General features: G+C 43.9%; 2 protein-coding genes across 2 annotated transcripts in view; one reads left to right on the plus strand and one right to left on the minus strand.

Moving 5' to 3' along the window:
• Positions 1–24,305, minus strand: part of rnf123 (ring finger protein 123) — a 440,342-nt gene that overhangs the window by 40,159 nt on the left and 375,878 nt on the right. The gene's annotated exons all lie outside the window — the stretch shown is intronic.
• Positions 20,419–23,143, plus strand: amigo3 (adhesion molecule with Ig-like domain 3). Its single transcript, XM_078543853.1, has one exon. The coding sequence runs from the start codon at positions 21,034–21,036 to the stop codon at positions 22,540–22,542; it is 1,509 nt and encodes a 502-aa protein (XP_078399979.1). The 5' UTR covers positions 20,419–21,033; the 3' UTR covers positions 22,543–23,143.

A 24,305-nucleotide genomic window follows, 5' to 3' on the forward strand; every position in this document is an offset into this window, starting at 1 on the left:
TAATAGAACTGCAGAGCTTTATAACACAGGAAGAGTCTGTGACAGCTCCTAAACAATCCAAATAAATCCCATTGCCCCGCTCTCTCCCCTTCGCCCTGTATCTTCCTCTGCTTCAAATGTTCATCTAAATACATGAGTCTAGAGTCACATGCACAGCTCTACTCCTCACAGTGAATTTCACCAACATCTCACATTGAATCAAATGCCTGTTATAAGAAAGGAGTGTGTGTTGAAGGTCAGAGCATATTTGCAGCTTTCAGTGATTTATATGCAACCTTAGCGCTGAGGGAGCTTCATGAAAGATTTGTGTGCATTGTTTATAACTATTCAAATCCAGTGAATCTAATTGTCGGTGAATCTATGATACATTCAGTGACTTCATCAAAGCTCTGAATAATGTTTCTCTGTAGGCACTGGCATCTCAGAATAAGACCAAAATGTCTCATCAGACTTTCTTTTAAAAATTTCAGTACAATTCCATCCATTTTTATATTTTTGATTCCTATGGTGGATGGGTTTTAAATCACCACCTTTGCCAGTTCTCTGATAACCATCAACGGGGTCAGTTTGCTACATTCAAGCATTCAGAAATATGCTGCAGTGTGCTTGTGTTTGTAAACAGCTCCTTGCTGCTTTTGCATCCTCAAAGGTTAGATCCTCCCCCTCTCCGGGTGCACAATGTCAAGTCCATTTGGTTCAACTGCTATATTAAAAAAAAAATCGAGGTAACTGAAATGCTCCACTGCTGGATTCAAGCATTTTTGATCATTACATACTGCCACCTATCACCTCCTGGTCCTATATTAATTAATTAGCAGTCTTCTCAGAAACAGCGTTTTGCAATTAGCTGTGATCTAAAGCCAAGCATTCCCATCATTAGTTTTGTGGGGTTTTTGGTGTAGTGTGGGGTTTTTGGTGTAGTGTGTGGACTGGATGAACAGTTTAATAACAAGTTCTCAGTCCAGAAATTGCTTTCCTTAACCAGCTCTGAGCAGTAATAACGCCCAGTTGAATAGTATGGTGCACTTTCAGGGGTCCCTAGGTTATTGGCAACATCAAATTAAAAAAAAATATATTTACTCAGTCCTTTAGGAATAATGCATTTCAGTAGAAGCTATTTACAGATGAAGTCTGCATGGAACTGGCACTATTCTGACTGCATCCCGTCATGCACTAACGCTCATTATTTGAATAATTTGGCAGCTTACTGAGCAGAAAATTAACTGGCTAGTGAAAAATTAAACGAGAAAAGTTATGACCTACCTTGTACCTCTCCACCTAGCTACCTCTCTTTGCTCCTGTAAGATGGTCCTTAAAACCTACTTTGACAAAGCTTTTGGTCGCCTGAGTTAGTATGTCCTTAAGTGGCTTAGTATCAGACTTTGTTTGCTAACACTCCCGTGAAACACCTTACGGCAGTTTACCATGTTAAAGATGCTATATAAATAGAAGTCTTGAAAGGATATGCATCTTGTACACTACCCAGGAGGGAGAGACGGTGGTGAGTGGAGGACACACAGCTTTTGCATAACGAAGGTGAGCCACCATTTGTCACCGTTTCCTGTAGCAGCATTACCAAAGGCAGGCAAAAGGTAGAGGCAGAATCCTGTTCACATACCAAGGTGACACAGCTATCAAGAACAAATGGGCTGAAGAGATCGTGTACCACAGTCAAACTCCAATATATATGAGTATCACTGTAAGAATATCACCAATCTGAACATGAATGTAAGGCCATGGAAGCAGCCATGGAGCTTTAGCCAAACCATTGGGTTTCTTTTCAGCAAGAACCCAGCAGTGTAGAATGCACTCGATAATTAGCTCAGCTATCAGCTGCTTGGTTTCCTTGGGTCTTTGAGCCATAGGAAACAAGTAATTGCCTGCACTTCCAAAGATGCTCAACATGGACAACAGGGTAGTTTAGATTTCTACAAACATCCATAGTGTGAAAAATCTGGTCTAAGTGAGGCAGCAGATAAAATGAAGGAACAATCACCCAACTTAAATGAAAGTGACACCTTTCAGCAGGAATTCTGTACGTCCTATCAACTGGCTGTTGAAATGCTCAATCTAATACAGCTGTACCACAGCTCGAGTTCGTAAACCTTACCTATGAAGGCAAACAAAAGTGACATTCCTCATGTTGAGAAACTTTTTTCTATATTATTTCATGTGAGCATTGCTGGCTAGACCAGCAATTTTTGCACATCCCTAATTGTCCTTAAGAAGGTGGTGGTGAGCTGCCTTTTTGAACCTCTGTATTCCATCTGGTGTAAGTATACCCATAATGCTGTTTGACCTACAGTGAAGGAAGAATGATAACAGTTCCAAGTCAGGATGGTGAGTGGCTCGGAGGGGAACTTGCAGATGTGATGGTATTCGCATGCATCTGCTACCTTTGTCCTTCCAGGTAGTAGAGGTTATGGGTTTGGAAGGTGCCATCGAAAGCAGCTTGGCAGGTTCCTGCAGTATATCGTGCATATGATACACAGTGTTGCCACTATGCATTAGTGATGGAAGGAGTGAATGTTTAAGGTAGTGGATAGCGTGAGCAAGAATAGATTGATGTAATTGTCCAGATTGGATTTGTCCTGGTGTTTATGGACAGGACATACCCGGGAAATTTTCCACATTTTCGGGTAGATGCCAGTGTTGTAGCTGTACTGGAACAGCTTGGCAGGGGCGCAACTTTTCTGGAGTACAAGTCTTCTGTACTACTACCAGGATGTTGCCAGTGCCTATAGCTTTTGCTGTATCCAATGCCTTCAGCCATTTCTTCGTACCACATGAAGTGAACCAAACTGGAAGAAGATTGGCATCTCTGATGTTGGGAACCTCATGAATAGGCTGAGATGGATCATACAGTCGGCGCTTCTGGCCGAAGATGGTTTGCAAATGCTTCAGCCTTGTCTTATGGTCTAATCTTTGGATTCATTAGTTTGTGAAGAGCTAAATTAAGATCCAAATGCCAGATCTGAGTTCTATTCCAAATAGCTTGCATAAACTAGGAGACAAAAGGGGCTCCCTTAAAGAACCCAATGTAATCAGGTCATCTTTGTATATACCATGTGCAACTGACTTAAGAACATAAGAAATAGGGACAAGAGTAGGCCATTCAGCCCAGTGAGCCTGCTGCACCATTCAATAAGATCATGGCTGATCTGATTGTGGCCTCAACTCCACTTTCCCGCTTGATCCTCATAACCCCAGACCCCCTTGTAAATCAAAAATCTGTCTAAATCAGACTTGAATATATTCAATGACCCAGTCTCCACTGCTCTTTGGGGTAGAGAATTCCTAAGATTAACAATCCTCAGAGAGATGAAATTCCTCATCTTTCTCTTAAACAGAAGACCCCCTATTTTTAAATTGTGCCAGCTACTTCTAGGTTCCTACATAAGAGGAAACATTCTCTCAGCATCTACCCTGTCAAGCCCCCTCAGAATCTTTTATGTTTCAATAAGATCCCCTCTCATTCTTCTAAACTCCAAATCAGAATAGGCCCAACCTGCTCACCTTTCCTCACAAGAAAACCCCTTCAACCCAGGAATCAACCTAATGAACCTTCTCTGAACTGCTTCCAAGTATGTCATTCCTTAAACAAGGAGGCTAAAGCTGTACACAGGCTAAAACTGTACACAGTGCTCTAGGTGTGGTCTCACCAATACCATGTACAGTTGTAGCAAGACTTCCTGATTTTAATACTCCATCCCCCTTGCAATGAAGGGTTCTAAACCAATTTCAAACAGATACTCGACACTTTTCAGAAGGTGGACAGTATCACGATGGAACAGTGCTAAGGTACTTGGTGGAAACATCACTTGGCAAGCCTTTACCACTTCGCCTTATTAGCAGATGCTCTGTGTGAACTACAAATGCATCTACTATCCAAGGCAGCACATCTTGATCAAAACAACTGGGGTAGAATTTTCCGCTCGGCGTGTGGGTGTGCGCCCGACATGCTAGAGCGTGAAATAGCATGCGATGACACTGGGCAAGTGTCCTGATGTCATAGCGCACTTATGCGATATTTCAGTTGGTGGGCACATGTGAGAGTTGGCAGTGCGCCTGCCGACAATTAAGAGGCCTATTAAGACCATTAAAGTAGCAATTGATGCAATTTTTCGCTGCTTGTCAATGTTATGGTTGGTGGGTGAGCGAATCAGCCAGGCGATCGTTGCCTTTTTTGAGGAAAACTCATCCCAGGGCGGGATGAGGTTTATGTGATTAATTTAAAAAGTGTTTTGAAAAAAATTATATCAGTATGTTGAGGTGTCTCATTCTGACACATGAACTTTTTTTTCCTGATTTTACATTCTATTCTTATTGATTTTAAATTTGTCAGCTTCTGTGCTCCCCTGCGCTGACTTCAGCACTTGCCCTCCTCCTGCCCCCACTCTGACAGCGCTGAGCCTTTCAGTGCGCCTTTCACGCTGGTTGGCCGCTAATTGGCCAGCCTGCGTGAAATCGTGGATGGGGGTTGATCGTGGTCGACTGTCCTCTCCCAGGATGCTCCTGGGCCCGCCAATCCGAAAATTCTACCTGTTGTTTGAATACAACATTTGGACTTCAGTGGCTATGGGATTCTGGGCCTGCTCATTGCCAGGATAAAGAATCAAAGAATCGTTACAGCACAGGAGGCGGCCACTTGGCCCATTGAATCCATGTCAGCTCTCTGCAAGAATAATTTAGCTGGTTCCATTCGCCGCCCTTTTCCCTTAGCCATGCAATTTGATTGTCTTCAGGTGCTTAACAAATAGCCTTTTAAATACCCAACTGCTTCCACCACCCTGTTCAGATAGCGCATTCCAGATCCTAACCACTCATTATGTAAAAAGGCTTTTCCTTGTGTTACTTTTGATTCTTTAGTCGATCACTTTAAATCGGTGTCACCTGGTTTTTAACCCTTGCACTAATGGTAATTGTTTCCCTCCATCTACACTGTCCAGGCCTCTCAAGGTTATGAAGATCTTCATCAAATCTCTTCTCAAAGGAAAACAATCCCAGCTTCTCCAATCTATCCAGTTAACTGACGTAACTCATTGCCAGAACCATTGTGAATCTTTTCTGCACCCTCTCGAAAACTTTCACATCCTTCCGAAAGTGTGGTGCCTAGACTTGGCCACAATACTTCATCTGAATCCCAAACAGTGTTTACAAGGGTTCAAATGTATGAAAACAACAGGCTAATAAGATAAAATAAAGATAGGCTAACATTTCAGTGTAACCTTGAAGTTCAGCAATTTTTGTTTCTACAGTTTGATTATAGCTAGCCTAGCTGTGATGATTATGGTTGCTATGTCGAAACAGGAAAACAAGGATTCATTTTCCAATTAACCATTACCATAATTCGCTAGAACATGGAGATAAGGCAACTCAAATGAACAACACGTCAACAGCTCTTCAGGAGATCCAAGTTCAGATTCACCTGATGATAAAAAGGAAACTTCCCATGACCTAAGGGGCGTGAAGGATGGAGCGTGAATGGAATCCTAGCTCTGCAAAAGGGTGCAAATCCATTGGACAAAACTGGCCTTCACCTAGTTTCTGATCTGCTGGCTCAGTCTGAACTGTGAATGAAAATGAACCTGAGTAAAGGAGTGGATCCCCACTGAGGGGATATGACACTGGGTCCCAAGAGTAAAATGTGATGGAATAAATTTTGTTCCAGTCATTTCTGACACAGTGGCTACAAAAATGGTCAGCACAGAGAAAGGAGTTCTTTGCTGCTGCCAGCATACATAGCAATCTCTACATCTCACAGCAATAGTTACAGGTGCATTCCTATTACGTATACACACACTGCATGTCTGGTGTGTCGCTTGATCCCAAAGATTCCTTGAAGGGAAGGTAAGGGGGTAGGGTGGGTGAGGTAAAGGGGGGTAAGGTGGGTGAGGTAGTACAGTAAATGAGTTGAGAGGGTAGGTTGGGTAAGGTAAGTGGGTGAGGGGGTAGGGTGAATAAGTGGTTAGGGTGGCAGCTGGATAAGGTGGAGCGATTGGGTCGGGGTGGGGGGGGGGAGTTGGGTGGTGAGGTCAGGTTGGGTTGGAAGTGGGAGTCAGGGTTTGAGGGGAGCGTCAGGAACGGGAGTCAGTTGTATAGTTACCCCAGGGTTAACCTACGATTCTTCTGTCTAACATTTCCTGGATAATAAAGAGCTTTGCGGCAATCCACTACACTTTCTTAACTCTGCAATTTCATCTGGATGTGAAACAGAAACTAACAAGTTGTTGTTTCTTTCTTTTCTTTCTATTCACTTACAAGATTTTTCTGTGAAATGATCAGAATTTAAGCATATAGAATTTACATATAGTATGAAAAGTTAAGAATAAGTAACTCCACCCATTGAAAAAAAACTTAATTACTTTGGCAATAGGTAACTAATCCTTTCCTACAACTCCATGGCCCAGATCTTCCGGCCTCTGTGGGAATTGCCCAGGACGTTTGAACTTCCGTTGGGCAATTCCCCTGCTCTCTGGGACCCTCCTCAAAAGTCTCCAATTCTTTGGACAGTTCTGTCTTACTTACCTGGATAGTTACCCACTGTAAAAAGTGGGCATGGCTTCTGCGTGGATTCTCTCTGCTGCTCCCCTGTGAGGTTTACTGTGATGAGTTAGTTTGGATCCTCAATTGGAAGATTTCCCAGAAAAATCAGAGCAAGTTAAGTGGGTATTTTTTTTTGTCTGATCAGGGTTGGAAATAGGGGTTCCGATCCTGACTGGAAGATCTGGGCCATGTGAGTTACTGCCTCTTAGCCTGCCGAAACAGTATCTCTAGAATTACACCCTGTCTAACCCTTATTCAAAACCAAAAGAACTCTGGAATTTTTAAAAACAGGAAAAAGCTTCAAGCTGATCCATTTTTGACTGAATTTAATTTAACCTATTAACCTCCAACCATAATTTCATTCCTATTTGATATTGGATTTTTTGTTTGGTCGATAGGGTAGTTGTGCATGAAGAAACAGATTACTCTAAGAACCTTTAAACCAAGCTACTGAGAAATTCACCCTGAGGAATTCAGAACGTTCCAAAGCACTTAATAGCCAATTAAATACGTCTCAAGTGTAGTCACTGTTGTAATGTAGGAAACTCGGCAGCCAATTTGTGTATGAAGAACAGTGTGTAACGAACAGATAATCTGTTTCAGTGATGATGGTTGAGGTATGCCAGGGAGAATTCACCTACTTTCCTTCAAAACAGCACCATGGGATCTTTAAAATCCAGGAGATGTTAAACATCCCAGGAGAGAGGAGACAGAGTGTCTGCTTAACGTCTCATCTGAAGACGACACCCTCAGTACTGCACTAGAGCACCAGCCTTGATTATGTACTCAAGTCTCTGGAGTAGGGCTTGAATCCATAACCTTTGACTCAGAGACAAGACTGAGCCAGGCTGCCACCTATAACGTCTCTGTTGGTCCATTATGCTGCGTGTGCACCCTCCATATCCGTAAAGACACATCTCACTAATTTAAGCCCAACGAATTTAGGAGTAGATTCAAAGAGCTAAGGTTATGGTTAGGAACCCTCAAACATGCACAGAGTACTGCTAGAGTTCAGCGAGTTAAAACCATGCTGCTTTCCACTACAGATGCTGAAAGGATGTTTCCCTTTGTGAGAGAGGCTAGAACTAGGGGACACAGTTTAAAACTGAGTTGAGAAGAAATTTTTTTCTCAGAAGGTTTTGAATCTTTGGAAGTCTCTTGCCCAGAGAGTGGTGGAGGCAGGGTCAATGAATATTTTTAAGGCAGAGGTAAATAGATTCTTGACTAACAAGGGAATCAAAGGTTATCCAAATTGGTTGGAATGTGGAGTTAAGGCCACAATCAGATCAGTCATGATCTTATTTAATGGCAGAGCAGGCTTGAGGGGCCAAATGGCCTACTCCTGTTCCTAATTCCTGTGTTTGTAGATCGTTGGTAGCTTCTTGCTACATGTTCAGTGAGGACCATGTTACCTGTTTTGGCATTGGGCTGCAAAGTGACCTGGAGCTGAGTGGGAAGAAGCCCAGTCTTCAGTGACAGGTCTATTTCTCATGTTCCATTATTAAATCAGGCTTGGTTTGCCAAACATGGACAGCTGCACACAGGCCTGGTTCAGGTGTCAGTTTACCTTGTCTGTCACAATACAGTCCAAACTTCCATTACTAGGCATGTCATTTTAGTGCCACCTCAACCACAGAGATCGCGCTTACCTCCTCCCTCAAAGGTAACGTGATACATGTTAGTTGGACCTTCATCTCTGTCACCTCCTACCGAGACCCTAATCCTTTTCCTCCAAATCGTCCCCATCATCTAACTCCCCTTCCTCCTTCCTTTGCTTGTAGACATCAGCAAGCCTCCATCTTTTGACATCATTACTTAAAACAGCCATCATCAACTTTTCCTTAAAAATCTTTCTTAGGCTGCTACATCTTCTCCAAATTCATGTTAAATCTTCCCTTTCTCTTCAAAATCACAGAACACATGCTTGCCCTATGACTACACGTACACCTCTTCCACTGTTCCCTGTTTTACACGATCAGGTTTTCACTCTGTCCACATCACAAAGTCACCAACGACACTGTCTGCAGCTCATTGTCCTTCTTTATCATTAACCAACTATGGGCCTGTCAGCCCAATGCTGATGGTGAGGAAAACTTTAGAGGCAATAACCCAGAACAAAATTAATTAGCATTTGGAAAAGTATGGGCTGATAAATGAAAGTCAGCACAGATTTGTTAAAAGCAAATTGTATTTGGCTAATTTGAATGAGTTCTTTGATTAAGTAATAGAGAGGGTGGATGAGGGCAGGGAGCTGATGTTGTAAATAGAGACTTTCAAAAGAAATATAACAAAGTACCACATAATAAACTTGTTAGTATCATTAAAGCCCATGGATTAAAGGGACAGTGGCATCATGGATACAAAATTGGCTAAGGGACAGGAAGCAGAGAGTAGTGGTGAACGTTTGTTCTCAGACTGGAGGGAAATATACAGTTCTGCTTCCCGAGGGTCGATTTTAGGACCAGTGCTCTCTTTGATACGTATTAAGGACCTGGATATACAGTTTTCAAAATATGCAGATGACATGAAACTTGGAAATGCAGTAAACAATGAAGTGGATAGTAACAGCCTTTACGAAGACACAGACTGGTGAAACGTGCAGACACGTAGCATATGAAATTTAACACAGAGAAGTGATTATGCTTTGGTAGGAAGAATGAGGAGAGGCAATATAAACTAAATAGTACAATTTACATGGGGTACAGGAAATGAGACAAATCTTTGAAGGTGGAAGGACAAGCTGAGAAGGCTGTTACAAAGTATATGGCTTAATTAGTAGAGGCAAAAAGTACACAAGCAAGAATGTTAACCTTTCTAAAATATTGGTTAGGCCTCCACTGGAGTGTAATGTTCAATTCTAGGCACCACACTTTAGGAAGGCTTTAGAGAGGGTGCAGAAGAGATTGACCAGAAAAGTACCAGGAATAAGGGAAAAATAAATAAATAAGGAATAAGGGCCTTCAATTATGTGGAGAAAATGACTTTGATAAGAGTCAATAAGGAGAAACCATTTTCAGCTACAGAAGAGGCAGTAACTAGAGGACATAGATTTAAACTCAAAGATAAAAACAAAAAGCTAAAAGCTACTGCGGATGCTGGAAATCCAAAACAAAACAAAAACAGAATTACCTGGAAAAACTCAGCAAGTCTGGCAGCATCGGCGGAGGAGAAATCAGTCAACGTTTCGAGCCCTCATGGCCCTTCGGCAGAACTGCAGCATAGTTTCAACAAGGGAGAAATATAAATTGGTTTAAGGTGGGTGGGGGGGGCGGGGGGGGGGGAAGAGACACATTGAGGGTGTGGTGTGAGCAGATAATGATCAAAAGATGTCACAGACAAAAGGGTCAAAGAGGTGTTGAAGGTGGTGATATTTGTCTGAGAAAAGTGCTAATTAAGAATGGAAGACAGGATATTCAAAGTACAGCTCTAGTGGGGGTGGGGTGGAAAGACTAACAAGGTTTTAGTTTAGATTTAAAAATAATGGAAATAGGTGGGGAAAGAAGAATCTATATAAATTATTGAAAAAAAAGGGGGGGGGGAAGAAACGGGGTGGGGATGGGGGGAGGGGGAGTTTAAGATCTTTAAATCTTAACAACTCAACAACTTTAGATCTTAAACTCCCCCTCCCCCCATCGTTTCTTCCCCCGCCCCCCCCCCTTTTTTTTCAATAATTTATATAGATTCTTCTTTCCCCACCTATTTCCATTATTTTTAACATCTGCGAGTTGACGCTCAGCCTCCGCGAGGTAGAGGTCAATGCGCCAGACAACAACAGCACCACCCTTGTCAGCGGGTTTGATGACAATGTTGGGGTTGGACCTGAGAGAACGGAGTGCAGTGAGTTCAGAGAGAGACAGATTAGAATGGGTGAGAGGAGCAGAGAAATTGAGACGGCTAATGTCACGCCGACAGTTCTCAATGAAAAGATCAAGAGAAGGTAAGAATCCAGAGGGAGGGGTCCAAGTGGAGGGAGAATATTGGAGGTGGGTAAAAGGATCCATTGAACGGGGAGAGGACTCCTGCCCAAAGAAGTGAGCACGGAGACGAAGACGGCGGAAGAAGAGTTCAGCATCATGCCGAGCCCGAAATTCATTGAGATGAGGGCGTAAGGGTATGAAACTAAGTCCTTTGTCTGGCGCATTGACCTCTACCTCGCAGAGGCTGAGCGTCAACTCGCAGACGTTTCCTCCTACCTCTCCCTGGACCATGACCCCACCACAGAACATCAAGCCATTGTTTCCAGGACTGTCACTGACCTCATCTCCTCTGGAGATCTTCCTCCCACAGCTTCCAACTTGATAGTCGCCCAACCTCGGACGGCCCGCTTCTACCTCCTACCCAAAATCCACAAACAGAACTGTCCTGGCAGACCGATCGTGTCAGCCTGTTCCTGCCCCACGGAACTCATTTCTCGTTATCTTGACTCCCTTCTCTCTCCCCTTGTCCAGTCCCTTCCCACCTACATCCGTGATTCCTCTGACACCTTACGTCACATCAACAATTTCCAGTTCCCTGGCCCCAACCGCTTCCTCTTCACCATGGATGTCCAATCCCTCTACACCTCCATCCCCCACCAGGATGGTCTGAGGGCCCTTAGCTTCTTCCTTGAACAGAGGCCCCAACAATCCCCATCCACCACTACTCTCCTCCGTCTGGCTGAACTTGTTCTCACACTGAACAATTTCTCCTTTAACTCCTCTCACTTCCTCCAAATAAAAGGTGTGGCTATGGGTACCCGCATGGGCCCCAGCTATGCCTGTCTCTTTATGGGGTATGTGGAACATTCCTTGTTCCAGTCCTACTCCGGCCCCCTCCCACAACTCTTTCTCCGGTACATCGATGATTACTTCGGTGCTGCTTCATGCTCTCGTCGGGACCTGGAAAAATTTATTAATTTTGCTTCCAATCTCCACCCCTCCATCATCTTCACATGGTCCATCTCTGACACTTCTCTTCCCTTCCTTGACCTCTCTGTCTCAATTTCTGATGATAGACTGTCCACCAATATCCATTACAAGCCTACCGACTCCCACAGCTACCTCGACTACAGCTCCTCACACCCCGCTTCCTGTAAAGACTCCATCCCGTTCTCTCAGTTCCTTCGCCTCCGTCGCATCTGTTCTGATGACGCTAACTTCAAAAACAGCTCCTCTGACATGTCCTCCTTCTTCCTTAACCGAGGTTTTCCATCCACGGTCGTTGACAGGGCCCTCAACCGTGTCCGGCCCATATCCCGCGCATCCTCCCTCACGCCTTCTCCTCCTTCCCAGAAACATGATAGGGTCCCCCTTGTCCTCACTTATCACCCCACCAGCCTCCGCATTCAAAGGATCATCCTCCGCCATTTCCGCCAACTCCAGCATGATGCCACCACCAAACACATCTTCCCTTCACCCCCCTTGACGGCATTCCGTAGGGATCGTTCCCTCCGGGACACCCTGGTCCACTCCTCCATCACCCCCTACTCCTCAACCCCCACTTATGGCACCTCCCCATGCCCACGCAGAAGATGCAACACCTGCCACTTCACTTCCTCTCTCCTCACCGTCCAAGGGCCCAAACACTCCTTTCAAGTGAAGCAGCATTTCACTTGCATTTCCCCTAATTTACTCTACTGCATTCGTTGCTCCCAATGCGGTCTCCTCTACATTGGAGAGACCAAACGCAAACTGGGCGACCGTTTTGCGGAACACCTGCGGTCTGTCCGCAAGAAAGACCCAAACCTCCCTGTCGCTTGCCATTTTAGCACTCCACCCTGTTCTCTTGCCAACATGTCTGTCCTTGGCTTGCTGCATTGTTCCAGTGAAGCCCAACGCAAACTGGAGGAACAGCACCTCATCTTCCGACTAGGCACTTTACAGCCCTCTGGGCTGAATATTGAATTCAACAACTTTAGATCTTAAACTCCCCCTCCCCCCATCCCCACCCCGTTTCTTTTCCCCCCCCCACCCGCTTTTTTTTTTTCAATAATTTATATAGATTCTTCTTTCCCCACCTATTTCCATTATTTTTAAATCTAAAACTAAAACCTTTAGTCTTTCCACCCCACCCCCACTAGAGCTGTACTTTGAATATCCTGTTTTCCATTCTTAATTAGCACTTTTCTCAGACAAAGACCACCACCTTCAACACCTCTTTGACCCTTTTGTCTCTGACATCTTTTGATCATTATCTGCTCACACCACACCCTCAATGTGTCTCTTCCACCCCCCCCCCACCCCACCCACCTTAAACCAATTTATATTTCTCCCTTGTTGAAACTATGCTGCAGTTCTGCCGAAGGGCCATGAGGGCTCGAAACGTTGACTGATTTCTTCTCCGCCGATGCTGCCAGACTTGCTGAGTTTTTCCAGGTAATTCTGTTTTTGTTTTGTTATAGATTTAAACTGATTGCCAATAGAACCAGAGGTGAGATGAAAACATTTTTATGCACAGTCAGTGGTTGTGATTTACAATGCATTACCTGAAAGAATGGTGGAAACAAATTCAAAATTATTTTATAAAAGGAATTGGGTAAATACATGAAGGCTCCTCGAGCCTGCTCCACCATTCAATAAGATTGTGGCTGATCTGTAATAGAGGGCTGTGGGGAAAGAGCAGGTGAATGGAATGAATTAGCTAGTTTATCAAAAATCTGGCACAGTGGCCTCCTTCTGTGCTATATCATTCAATAAGTTTTGGGCACAGAACCGCGAGGGCAGGTTGCATAAAACACGTCTTAAATTCCCTTGAGAGTTGACAACTGAGGTGATTAATTGAGGTCTTTAAAAAGATAAAGAGATTCAATAGGGTAGAAAGGGAGAAACTATTTCCTCCAGTGCATGAATTTAGAACAAGGGGCACAATCTTAAATTTAGAGCCATGCATTCAGGAGTGAAATCAGGAAGTACTCTCTCAAGTAAAGGGGAGCAAAATTCTGGGATTCTCTTCCCCATAAAACTGTCGATGTTGGGAGTCAATTGGAAGTTTCAAGTCTGAGATTGATAGGTTTTTATTGAGTAAGTTTAACAAAGGATATGGAGTAAGGACAGGTAAATGAAGCTAAGGTACAGACCGGCCATAATCTGCTTGAATAGCAGAATAGCCTCAAGGGACTGAATGGCCTACTCCTATACTCTCTGCTACCATTGCCACCATCAATTATCCTACCCTTTTTTAAGTATCTACCATTGACAGTCAATCTACCTGGTTCTGTGTGAGCCTGTTGCAAAGATGGTATTACATATCTTCCAGTAGTTTCTCTTCAATTGCTTGTATAGTGTACAGGCCTGCCTGCTTCCCCCCGCCCGGCAGATGCCACTGAGACTGGGAGTTTCCTCTGCACTGATTTCAATTTTCTTGCCCTATTTCAAATGTTGCACCCAAACTCAGTGACCTTCTTTATCTCCAAGTCTCTGCTTTCACCCTTTTCTCCCCTGTACCTCTCTATTCTCACTGTCAAAAATCCTCTCAAATCTAATCCCCCTCCCTGTTTTGTTTTGGATCCAGCCCACATATCTCCTCCTCGTCTCGCTCAATGAGTCAGCCATGGCTCAGTGGGAGTACTTTTTGCCTGAGATAGAAGGTTGTCGGTTTAAGTTCCACTGCAAAGATTTAAGCTTGTATTCGAAACTGACACTTAACTGCACCACTGAGAGTGTGCTGCATTGTCGGAGGTGCCAACTTTTATCCCTCAAACAACAGTACTAAATCAGATTACCTGGTCATTTTCAGATTGCTGTTTGTGGGACCTTGCTGTGCATAAGTTAACAGCTGTTTTTCCTACATGTTAATTGGACTACACATCATAAAATGCTTCATTGCTTGTAAAGCACTTTGGGATGCACCAAGGTCATGAAAGATGTTATACAAATGCAAGCTTTTTTCCACTCTGTGAAATTTCTGAGATTCTGATGTGAGAGGTATATAATGTTATTAGGAAAGCAAGTTGTTGTTAAATTAATTTCTTTCACCCCCATAGCTACTGCAGGAGAGTCTGCCTGCAATAAACAGCCATCAGAAACTATACTGCAGGTGGTGAGGGGGCATGGGGGGCAAGGAAGGGGAAGCTTGGGCTTCAAAACAAGCTCCCAAAGAGTACAGATCTCAAGTGATATTTACAGTGTGCCAAAGACATCAGGCAGCTTAGTCCTCAAATGCTTCATAAATAAATCTGGACTGTGTTCAGGCAATAGGCTGAGACTGCTCCAAACTTCCAGACTTCAAAAGATACAGTTTTGGAGCAGCCAGGAGAAACAATAGTCGGTTAAGATGAGCAGCACCAGCTGAAAGTACAAAGAACAAAGAAAAGTACAGCACAGGAACAGGCCCTTCGGCCCTCCAAGCCTGCGCCGATCATATTACCTGTCAAACTAAAACATTTTGCACTTCCATGGTCCGTATCCCTCTATTCTCATCCTATTCATGTATTTGTCAAGCTGCCTCTTAAACACCACAAGTAAGAGCCTTAAAAGCATGTGACTAGATTCAATTATAGCTGAAAGCAAATTAAACCCGTCATTTGAATAAATGGAGCTGACAATAATAGTAATCCTGGTTACACTCATAAACATGGCAACTTTTCCAATGTATATTCTTAATTACTGTTTCCCCTTTAGCGTTTCATTTTATGCATAGCTTATGCTTGGGAAGCAGTGTCTTGCTTACAGATGACACTTGGAGTGCAAGTGTGGCACACAGTGGCCACACACAGGGAATCCAGTCTCTACAGTATGAGCTCTAGATCAGTGGGCATGAACCACAGGATGGTGTCTCTGGGAGGGTACGCTGCTCCTTTAAGTTCCAACCTCAAAGAACAGTCTACCATTTAGGTTGTAGGGGGGTGTGGGTGATCAGGTGGCCATCAGAGGAAGGGGTCTTGGCAATGTTTCGGGTTTGGGGTGAGGGAGATGAGTTCGGGGTCAATAACAACACCAAGGTACAGCACCCCTTTAAAATTTTCATTCATCCAGATTGTAATCTTAAACAGGTACCGAGTGAGATTAGCAACAGCTGTGGAATCAATTATAAACCTTAAGTCAAACAAGGAGGTTAGTTTGCGGGGAAGCATATGCCTGCTGTTAACTATTGTCAGAGAGCTGTATCAATAGCCTAGTGGGGACTGCCCAGTAACTGAGTAAAAGCAGAGTCACCACATTTCTTTCAGACCATTGTACTTGTGCCAGATTTTTCAAAGAGCTATCCAATTAGTACCACTCCCCTGCTCTTTCCCCATAACCCTGCAATCTTTTCCTTCTCCAGAAGGTATCCAATTTTCTTTGGAATGTTACAATTGAATTTGCTTCCACTACATTTTCAGGCAGTGCATTACAAATCATCATAACTTTGCTATGCAAAAAAATTCTCCTAATCTCCTCTCTAGTTCTTTTGCATCCGCAGGGAAGAAGTGGATGATTGATTCTGGTTATGTGGAAGGCTCCACCTGTGTTCAATGTCTCCCTCTCAATCTTCTCAAAATCAGGGACTTAACATGTAGAGAATCATAGATGTACATTAGTGGGACAGTGGACCATATGCACTCTTTGACCTATTGCTCCGAAGAGCATATTGTAACTTCTTTTGGGTTAATTTTTTGTGCGATGTTAGTAAAACATCGAAGCTCCTCCAATTGCCCAAATGTTACAAATGCTGCCCAGTGTAGCACTGAGTTATACAGCCAACAAGGTCCCACAGTTGAGTCTGCAGTCTCAGATGGGGCTCAAGTTGAATGACTTTGGCATTAGGGCCCTTGGATGGGTTTGGGGAGGGTGGTGTAGGCGGGGGGCCGGTGGAAATCAGCCCGCCTAATCAGCATCCAGGAGCCCATGCTGAAGTGCATGAATGTATGGGTGTTATGGCTAAGAGTTTCCTGCTGTTGAATATCCTGCTTGTACTGGACTCAAAAACGAAGAATGGCCATTTGGCTGAAGTGCAGGAGGGTGGATAGTATCTGTGGAGTTGAATACCGGCCAGAGCCAGCATCTCCAGGAAATATGAAAAATTAAAAGGACCAAAAAAACTATTCTGTATGAAATAAAAACAAAGTGCTAGAAATATGAAAAGTCTTATTTGACTCAAAATGTTAGCTCTGTATTTCTCTCCACAGATGCTGCCAGACCTACTGAGTATTTCTAGCACTTTATTTTATTTCAGATTTCCAGCATCTGCAGTATTTTGCTTTTATATTACCTTGTACGCCCTTGTTGAACTTCTATTAAATTCCCCTGTCTCTTCTGAATGTCACTGAGAAACTTGCCAACTATTGAGCAGGCTCCACGCAGGTCATGGAAGTCACTCCTGGTTTCACATTACAGAGTATACTGTTGATACAGAATATTTCGACAGCAACTACTTATAAATATCTTTTTAATCTATGAGCCAACATTCAGCTGGGAGTTATACAGCACAGCTAGAGAATAAAGCAACTGCATGATGCTTAGAAGACATCAAGACAGGAGGTAAAATTGCTTCATCTCTCAATAGGAAAGGACTCATTTTATATTACAAAACAAAAACAGAATTACCTGGAAAAACTCAGCAGGTCTGGCAGCATCGGCGGAGAAGAAATCAGTTAACGTTTCGAGCCTTCATGGCCCTTCGGCAGAACTGAAGCATAGTTAGAAGAAGGGAGAAATATAAATTGGTTTAAGGTGGGTGGGTGGGGGGGTGGGGGGGGGAGGTGTGGGGAGAGAGACATTGAGGGTGTGGTGATTGTGGAGATGAGCAGATAATCAAAAGATGTCACAGACAAAAGGGTCAAAGAGGTGTTGAAGGTGGTGATATTTGTCTGAGAAAAGTGCTAATTAAGAATGGAAGACAGGATATTCAAAGTACAGCTCTAGTGGGGGTGGGGTGGAAAGACTAACAAGGTTTTAGTTTAGATTTAAAAATAATGGAAATAGGTGGGGAAAGAAGAATCTATATAAATTATTGAAAAAAAAGGGGGGGGCGGGGGAAGAAACGGGGTGGGGATGGGGGAGGGGGAGTTTAAGATCTTTAAATCTTAACAACTCAACAACTTTAGATCTTAAACTCCCCCTCCCCCCATCCCCACCCCATTTCTTCCCTCGCCCCCCCCTTTTTTTTCAATAATTTATATAGATTCTTCTTTCCCCACCTATTTCCATTATTTTTAAATCTAAACTAAAACCTTGTTAGTCTTTCCACCCCACCCCCACTAGAGTTGTACTTTGAATATCCTGTCTTCCATTCTTAATTAGCACTTTTCTCAGACAAATATCACCACCTTCAACACCTCTTTGACATCTTTTGATTATCTGCTCATCTCCACAATCACCACACCCTCAATGTCTCTCTCCCACCCCCCCCCAACCCCCCGGCCCCCCACCCACCTTAAACCAATTTATATTTCTCCCTTCTTCTAACTATGCTTCAGTTCTGCCGAAGGGCCATGAAGGCTCGAAACGTTAACTGATTTCTTCTCCGCCGATGCTGCCAGACCTGCTGAGTTTTTCCAGGTAATTCTGTTTTTGTTTTGGATTTCCAGCATCCGCATTAGCTTTTAGCTTTTTGTTTTTATCTCATTTTATATTGATCAGTTTTCAATGCAAATTATTCAGGTTACCAACTCAAGCCACCACTGCCTGGGAGAGTGGGTGCCAATGCCCGGGAGGGCATACCTGCCACTGCCCAAGAGAGTGGGCCACATCACTGCTCAAGAGCGCAGTACCCTCATGATATCCCAGCTTGCTAAGATAGTTCTACCAAAATGTTTTGGCTTGGGAACTCACATCAGGGCCTTTTGTAACCCTATCCCACTGTTGATTTCAATCAGTTTTCAAGCATAAAACAATTGAGAAAAAACTAGCCTGATAAGTCAACAGAAGGAACAAACAAACAATTTGACGCGTAAAAGCCTATAGGTGGTAAAGTTCTCTTTTATAGGGCTCCCATTGCCTGGCTATTGTAAACAGGTTTTGTTTAATTAGATCAAGGGAGGTTTATGTCTTTACAGTTTTCCGACAACTTCACATCAGCCCTTGGAGGGCAGCTATGGTATTTCTGAACTCCATCCAGGAACAACAAAGACTAGAATTTTCCATTTTCTTAAGATTTGTATAAATAGAGGCCTGAGCTATGTGTTTGTACACAGCCCTTATTGTGCCCCAACAGATGGGCAGCTTGTTGATTGTTGGGAAAGAACTCATGATGATGGAAGACCTAACCCCATACGCCCTGTGTGTTGATATGTGTATGCTACTTGACGTCACAAACAGAATTCCCAAGTGTTGCTATATACATGCTGCATGTGAAAAGATAGAACTTTCATGTCCTCAGGGACATCCTAAAATGTGTTACAGCCAACAAAGCACTTCTGATTTGTAGTCACTGTTGTAATGTAGGAAACACAGCAGTTTTCACACAGTGAGACCCCCCCAAACAGTGATATGATAATGACCAGATAACTTGTTTCAATTATGTTGGTTTGAGGGGTAAATATTGCCAGGGACATGGTGGAGAACTCCCCTGCTCTTCTTGTAAATAGTATAATGGGACCTTTAACATATACCTGAGGGAGACAGTGCAGCACTCTCTCAGCAGTGACAGCCTGGATTATGTACTCAAGTCTCTGTCGTGGGAATTGAACCCATGGCCTACTGACTCAGAGATGAGAGCCAAAGCTGACAAACTGTGACAAAGCATTGGCTGAAAAACACTTACAATCATTTTTCAGCAGTTCTTTTTACACAAAGTGTGAACTCAGCAGCCTTGCATGATAAACACTTCGGAGTCATTGCTGAGAAGATGCTGCATCTGCTGCAGTGGAGCCTGTGGATGCTAAAACATCTTTCAATTGGGGAACAGTAACCACCTGATGCAATGAAACAAAAACATATGGCAAAAGTGACTTGAGGTCAAGTAACATCATTTGTTCTCCAGGACTTAGCTGAGTTGCTCTTTCAGAGGGCTGGTATTAACATGGGCTGAATGGCCTCCTTTACAGTAACCACTTTTTACTAGTCCTGAGTCCAAAGACTTCACTGTGACCACAAACACACTTGTGTAGTATAATAAAGCAGAACATGAGGTGCAACATATTACCAACAAATAAAAGGACAGAAAGGGGATAGCAAATGGAAGCTCCGATATGAGAAATCAAGGGGAACGGGGTCAATGCCTGCAACACATTAAGCCCCTAATTTCAACCCTGCTGTTGAGGTACAGAACAGGTAGTGGATGCTTTCCCATAAAGAGTGAGCAAGAAATCTGTATATGCTACCCCTTGGCTGTTATCATACAGGTACAAGATCAACAGTAACATTGACAGATATCTGTAAACAGCTTGTTCACCTATCGTTTCTCTTGGAGGTCTACGTAGCACACTGAGAATGTTAGTGAATAGCACGTCATTCAGGGAGTTGCACTTGAATCGGTGAGCAGACTATAATGAAAGCCAGTCCCATCACACTCTCCTAACAGCGCAAGTTAACTCTCTAATCCCTGTCCTGAAACACAAAGCTTGCTTCCACCTCCCATCCCATGTCCTTACAGCAAGAAGTAGCCCCCTGACTCAATGCCCTGATGAGAGAGCAGGCCCCTTTGTGTTTTCACAGAGAGAACTAGTCTCCACCCAAATACTCTCTCAGTCAGACCTAGACTTGTTCCTGTACCCTTGTAAACTTCATGCTCTGACAGTGAACTAGCTACTGTCTTTGACCCAGCTATTGCCTTAGAGAAACAAGTACAGATAAAAGTTCAGGCAGTTCAACTCCACCCACTAGTGGTGAATGGAAGCTGCACAACACTGCAATAGAAACCTACTTAAACAGTGAACGCTACTGCTGGCAGCCAATCAGCAACAAGCCATGAAGCAGGCCCTGCCCACCAAGTGAGCCTCCCATCCATTCCAGTTTAAATAGACATTGAGAGAGATCAATTATACACAGGCTGTGGGGCTGCACGGAGCTCTCTGCTTCATCACGAGTCAAAGCAGAAAGTTATGAATTACCGCGTGCTGAGGAATGGTACGTCTGCATTTAAGGATTTGTCCAGAAAGAAACAAGTGACTGAAGCAGTGGCACCAGGGGACGAGAGGCTTTGTTCATTCACTTTGCCTTGATGACCTGTGTCATCAAGTAACTTCATCTGCTTCGAGATTACAGGGAAGGGACTCTTGATAACATTGTGTATACACAAGAAGTCCCGAGTTATCAGCAACACCAACTTTACCGAGAGGAATGACAGCCACTGAATGAGCTGAAGGAAAATCTCAGCTGTAAGCACTTTCATTAAAGACGGTACCGCAGGCAAGTAACCTGTGTGAATTGATTCTGGGACATTATGTCATCATATTGCCTCAGCTACGATCTCTGTGACTAAACACCCTGCTCAGAACTCGCCTGAAGGATAGCAGCCCTCAGTATGTGATTCTTTGCGCTGTTCAGAATTTATGGTTAAATGTTAGGACTGCTGAGAAATGAAAGTGACTGTTTAAGTCCTCAGCAAACTTCACTGCAGTGTCTCAGAGTGGAGCACTGGGGTTAGACCATGATTATCTCTGGAATGGTACCTCTGGTTCTGTGGTTGCTGGCGGCAGAACTATTCTTATCAGATTCATTCACACGGAGAGGAGACAGCCTCCACGTTTGCCCCGGGGTGTGCATTTGCGCCTCAGATCTGCTGAGCTGTGTCAGTCGAAGCCTGTCCCTGGTGCCTCCTGGACTACCTGCTACTGCAACTAGCCTGGACCTCAGTCACAACAGCCTGCACCAGCTGCAGGATAACTGGCTGGCTCAGCTACCCCGCCTGCACACACTCAGAGTCGGCCACAATCGCATCCGTCACATTTCTGCAGAGGCCTTCCACAATGCCTCCCAGCTCATGCACTTGGACCTGTCCTCCAACAAGCTGCACTCGGTGGAGGAGCACTTCTTCCAGGAACTGACCAGTCTGCAAGAGCTGTTGCTTTACAACAATCAGATAGCACGAGTGGACAGTGGAGCCTTGCTCAGACTCAGCAACGTGCAGAAGGTATACCTCAGCTGGAACCTGTTGACTGATTTCCCATTCAGCGTCTTGCAGGAGGGCAGCCTGCCTCAACTCAAGATAATGGATATCTCCTCCAACAGGCTATCTTCCATCCCTGTCGACAAGGTGATTGCATTGCCTCAGACCATTAAAAATGGCCTTTTCTTGCACAACAACCCTTTCATGTGTGACTGCACTCTGTACAGAATGTTCCTCCACTGGGAGAAGAGTGGGTTTAATTCTGTCCATGACTTCCGAGAGGAACACACCTGCCTGGCCCTCAGAGAGCCCAAGGCCATGCTGCGCTTTCTGAAGCACCGCAAGATGTTTGAGAACTGTACTTCAGCTTACGGGCTGATCGGAATGGTAGATGCCAGCTTCAAGGGGGTAGCTGGGGAGCCGCTGCTGATCAGCTGCAACACCAGCTTGCAGGACGAGCAGACAACCTATCTGTGGATTTCACCAAACAAGGAGCTCATCACATACACCAACAGTGCCAACGAGACGTTCAAACTCTACTCCAACGGGAGCCTGGAGATCCGCAAGGCTCAAAAAGAGCATTCTGGTGTCTATACATGTATGGCGACCAACAAGCGGCTGATGCGCAATGAGTCCCATGAGGTCAACGTGACTGTGCATTATCAAAAGTACGACGGGGAGGGCTTCAACACTGGACTCACCACACTCCTTGGCTGTGTGGTGAGCCTGGTCTTGGTGCTTATGTACTTGTACCTGACTCCATGCCGCTGCTGGTGTAGGCCAGCACAAACTCCTTCCCTGCCAAACGAGTGCAGTGCCCAGTCTTCCATCCTGACCGCCACCCCACCCTGCAATGACGACACTGGCCGCAAAGTCAGTAGTGGCAAACACGTGGTGTTCCTGGAGCCGGTGAAGGACTGCCAGAATGGCAAAATTCGGCTTGCCGTCAGTGAGGAGTTCCCAGAGGTCAAAAACCCCAAAATCCTGCAGCTGAAGACCGACTCGGACTCCACCAGTTCCATCTTTTCAGACACTTCGATTACGCACTAGGTTCATCAGGTGAAAGGGCATCCGGTGCTTCAAGTCAGGAAGCTTTTCAAACACTGCATACATCTTCCTGAGTAATCCATTGTACTTACTGAGAGTTGATGATCCAGTGAGAGTAATGGAGGGATGTTGTGCTCTCATACTCTTTACATCAAAAACCTGAACGTACTGTTGTCAGTTTACAAGTAACTCTGCTACACAGGCCATTTAACGGAAAATCAATACCCTACAGTGGGATAGTGCAGGTAGCTGCACTGTGCTAATTATAGCTCTTTGCACACATCACACATGCTTAGTTTGGATCTCCCCTTTCATCCCGATGCCTTGCGTTTGGCATAGGCATTTTCCCAGGCAATCACAGGAGCAGCAATCGGAAAAGGCATGGATGGGTGAGGATGGGAGTGTGGACCATGGGTTTTTAATCTGCCTCTAAACTGGCAAGTGATTTGAAGAAAATGCATACTACTTTAAAAATAGTGTCCTTGGTACATATGTATAATATAGTATCGAACAAAACACTATCAGATGCATTTCATGTTCGCCGCAATGATGTAATCCTTCATAGGGCCAGATTTATAATAAATGATTGTTAATTTCTAACCCAGTATATCCCATGTGCCAAGTGTATAGGCAGAAAACAGTGACGGAAGGGAATTATTGAACCACCTTATTTTATTTCAGAAACTTGATCTAAAAATTATTTGCTTATTTCTTAAGGACTAAATGCTACAGCAACTAGAATCTGCTGCTGTCGTGTGTTATGAATAAAGACAAGTAGAGTGGGACAGGAAGGGACAGCGTTTAACAATAATTGTATGTCAGTGAGAAAGGTCATTGCAGGGAATAGTAGTAAAAAAATTAAATTAAAGGTTCTTTATCAGAATGAACAAAGCATTGCAATAAGATAAATGAACTAGTGGCACAAAGAGGTAAATGGTTTAGATTTAAATGTCATTACAGAGACACAGTTGCAAGGTGATCAAGGTTGGGAAATAAACATTCTAGGATACACAATATTTCGGAAAGACATAATTGCAAAGGAGGAGGTGTAGCCCTGATCATTAAGGACATGAGTGAGAAAGGATCTGGCCTCAGAAGATTATGAAGTAAAATCAGTATGTGGGGAAATTAGGAATAACAAGAGTCAGAAAACACTGGTGGGAGTAGTTTATAGGCCCCCTAACAGTAGTTATACCTTTGGACAGAGTATTAAACAAGAAATTATGGGAGCTTGTAACAAAGGCAATGTAATAATTGCGGGGTACTTTTAATCTTCATATGGACAGGAGCACTCAAATTTACAAGAGTGGTCAAGAAGATGAGTTTGTAGGATGTTTTTGTGACAGTTACCTGGGAAACGGACTCGGGGGAAAAAACTATCTTAGATTTAGTATTGTGTAATGAAGCAGGGTTAAGTCATAGTAAAATATCCACTGGGAAAGAGTGATCATAATACTATTGAATTCCATGTTAAGTTTGAAATTAGCATACTCCAATCACAAACAAGAATCTTAAACTTAAACAAAGTCAATTACAAGGTATGAGGGGAGAATTGGCTAAGGTTGATTGAGTAAATCGACTCAAAGGTATGGTGGTAAATGAACAGTGGGAAACATTTAAAGAAACAATTCAAAATGTTCAACAAAAATACATCCCACTGACAAACAAAAACTCAGCAAGAACGATCCGTCCATGGCTCACTCAGGAAGTTAAGGATAGTGTTAGGTTAAAGGGGCTTAAGGTTACAAAGAACAGCAGCAAGTCTG

The sequence above is a fragment of the Cetorhinus maximus genome, chromosome 6 (genome assembly GCF_964194155.1).
Source record: "Cetorhinus maximus chromosome 6, sCetMax3.hap1.1, whole genome shotgun sequence".
In the NCBI taxonomy this organism is placed as follows: Eukaryota; Metazoa; Chordata; class Chondrichthyes; order Lamniformes; family Cetorhinidae; genus Cetorhinus; species Cetorhinus maximus.

Bases quoted from the DNA above. Each gene is read 5' to 3' on its own strand.
- amigo3 (XM_078543853.1), top strand. From the start codon at position 21,034: ATGATTATCTCTGGAATGGTACCTCTGGTTCTGTGGTTGCTGGCGGCA.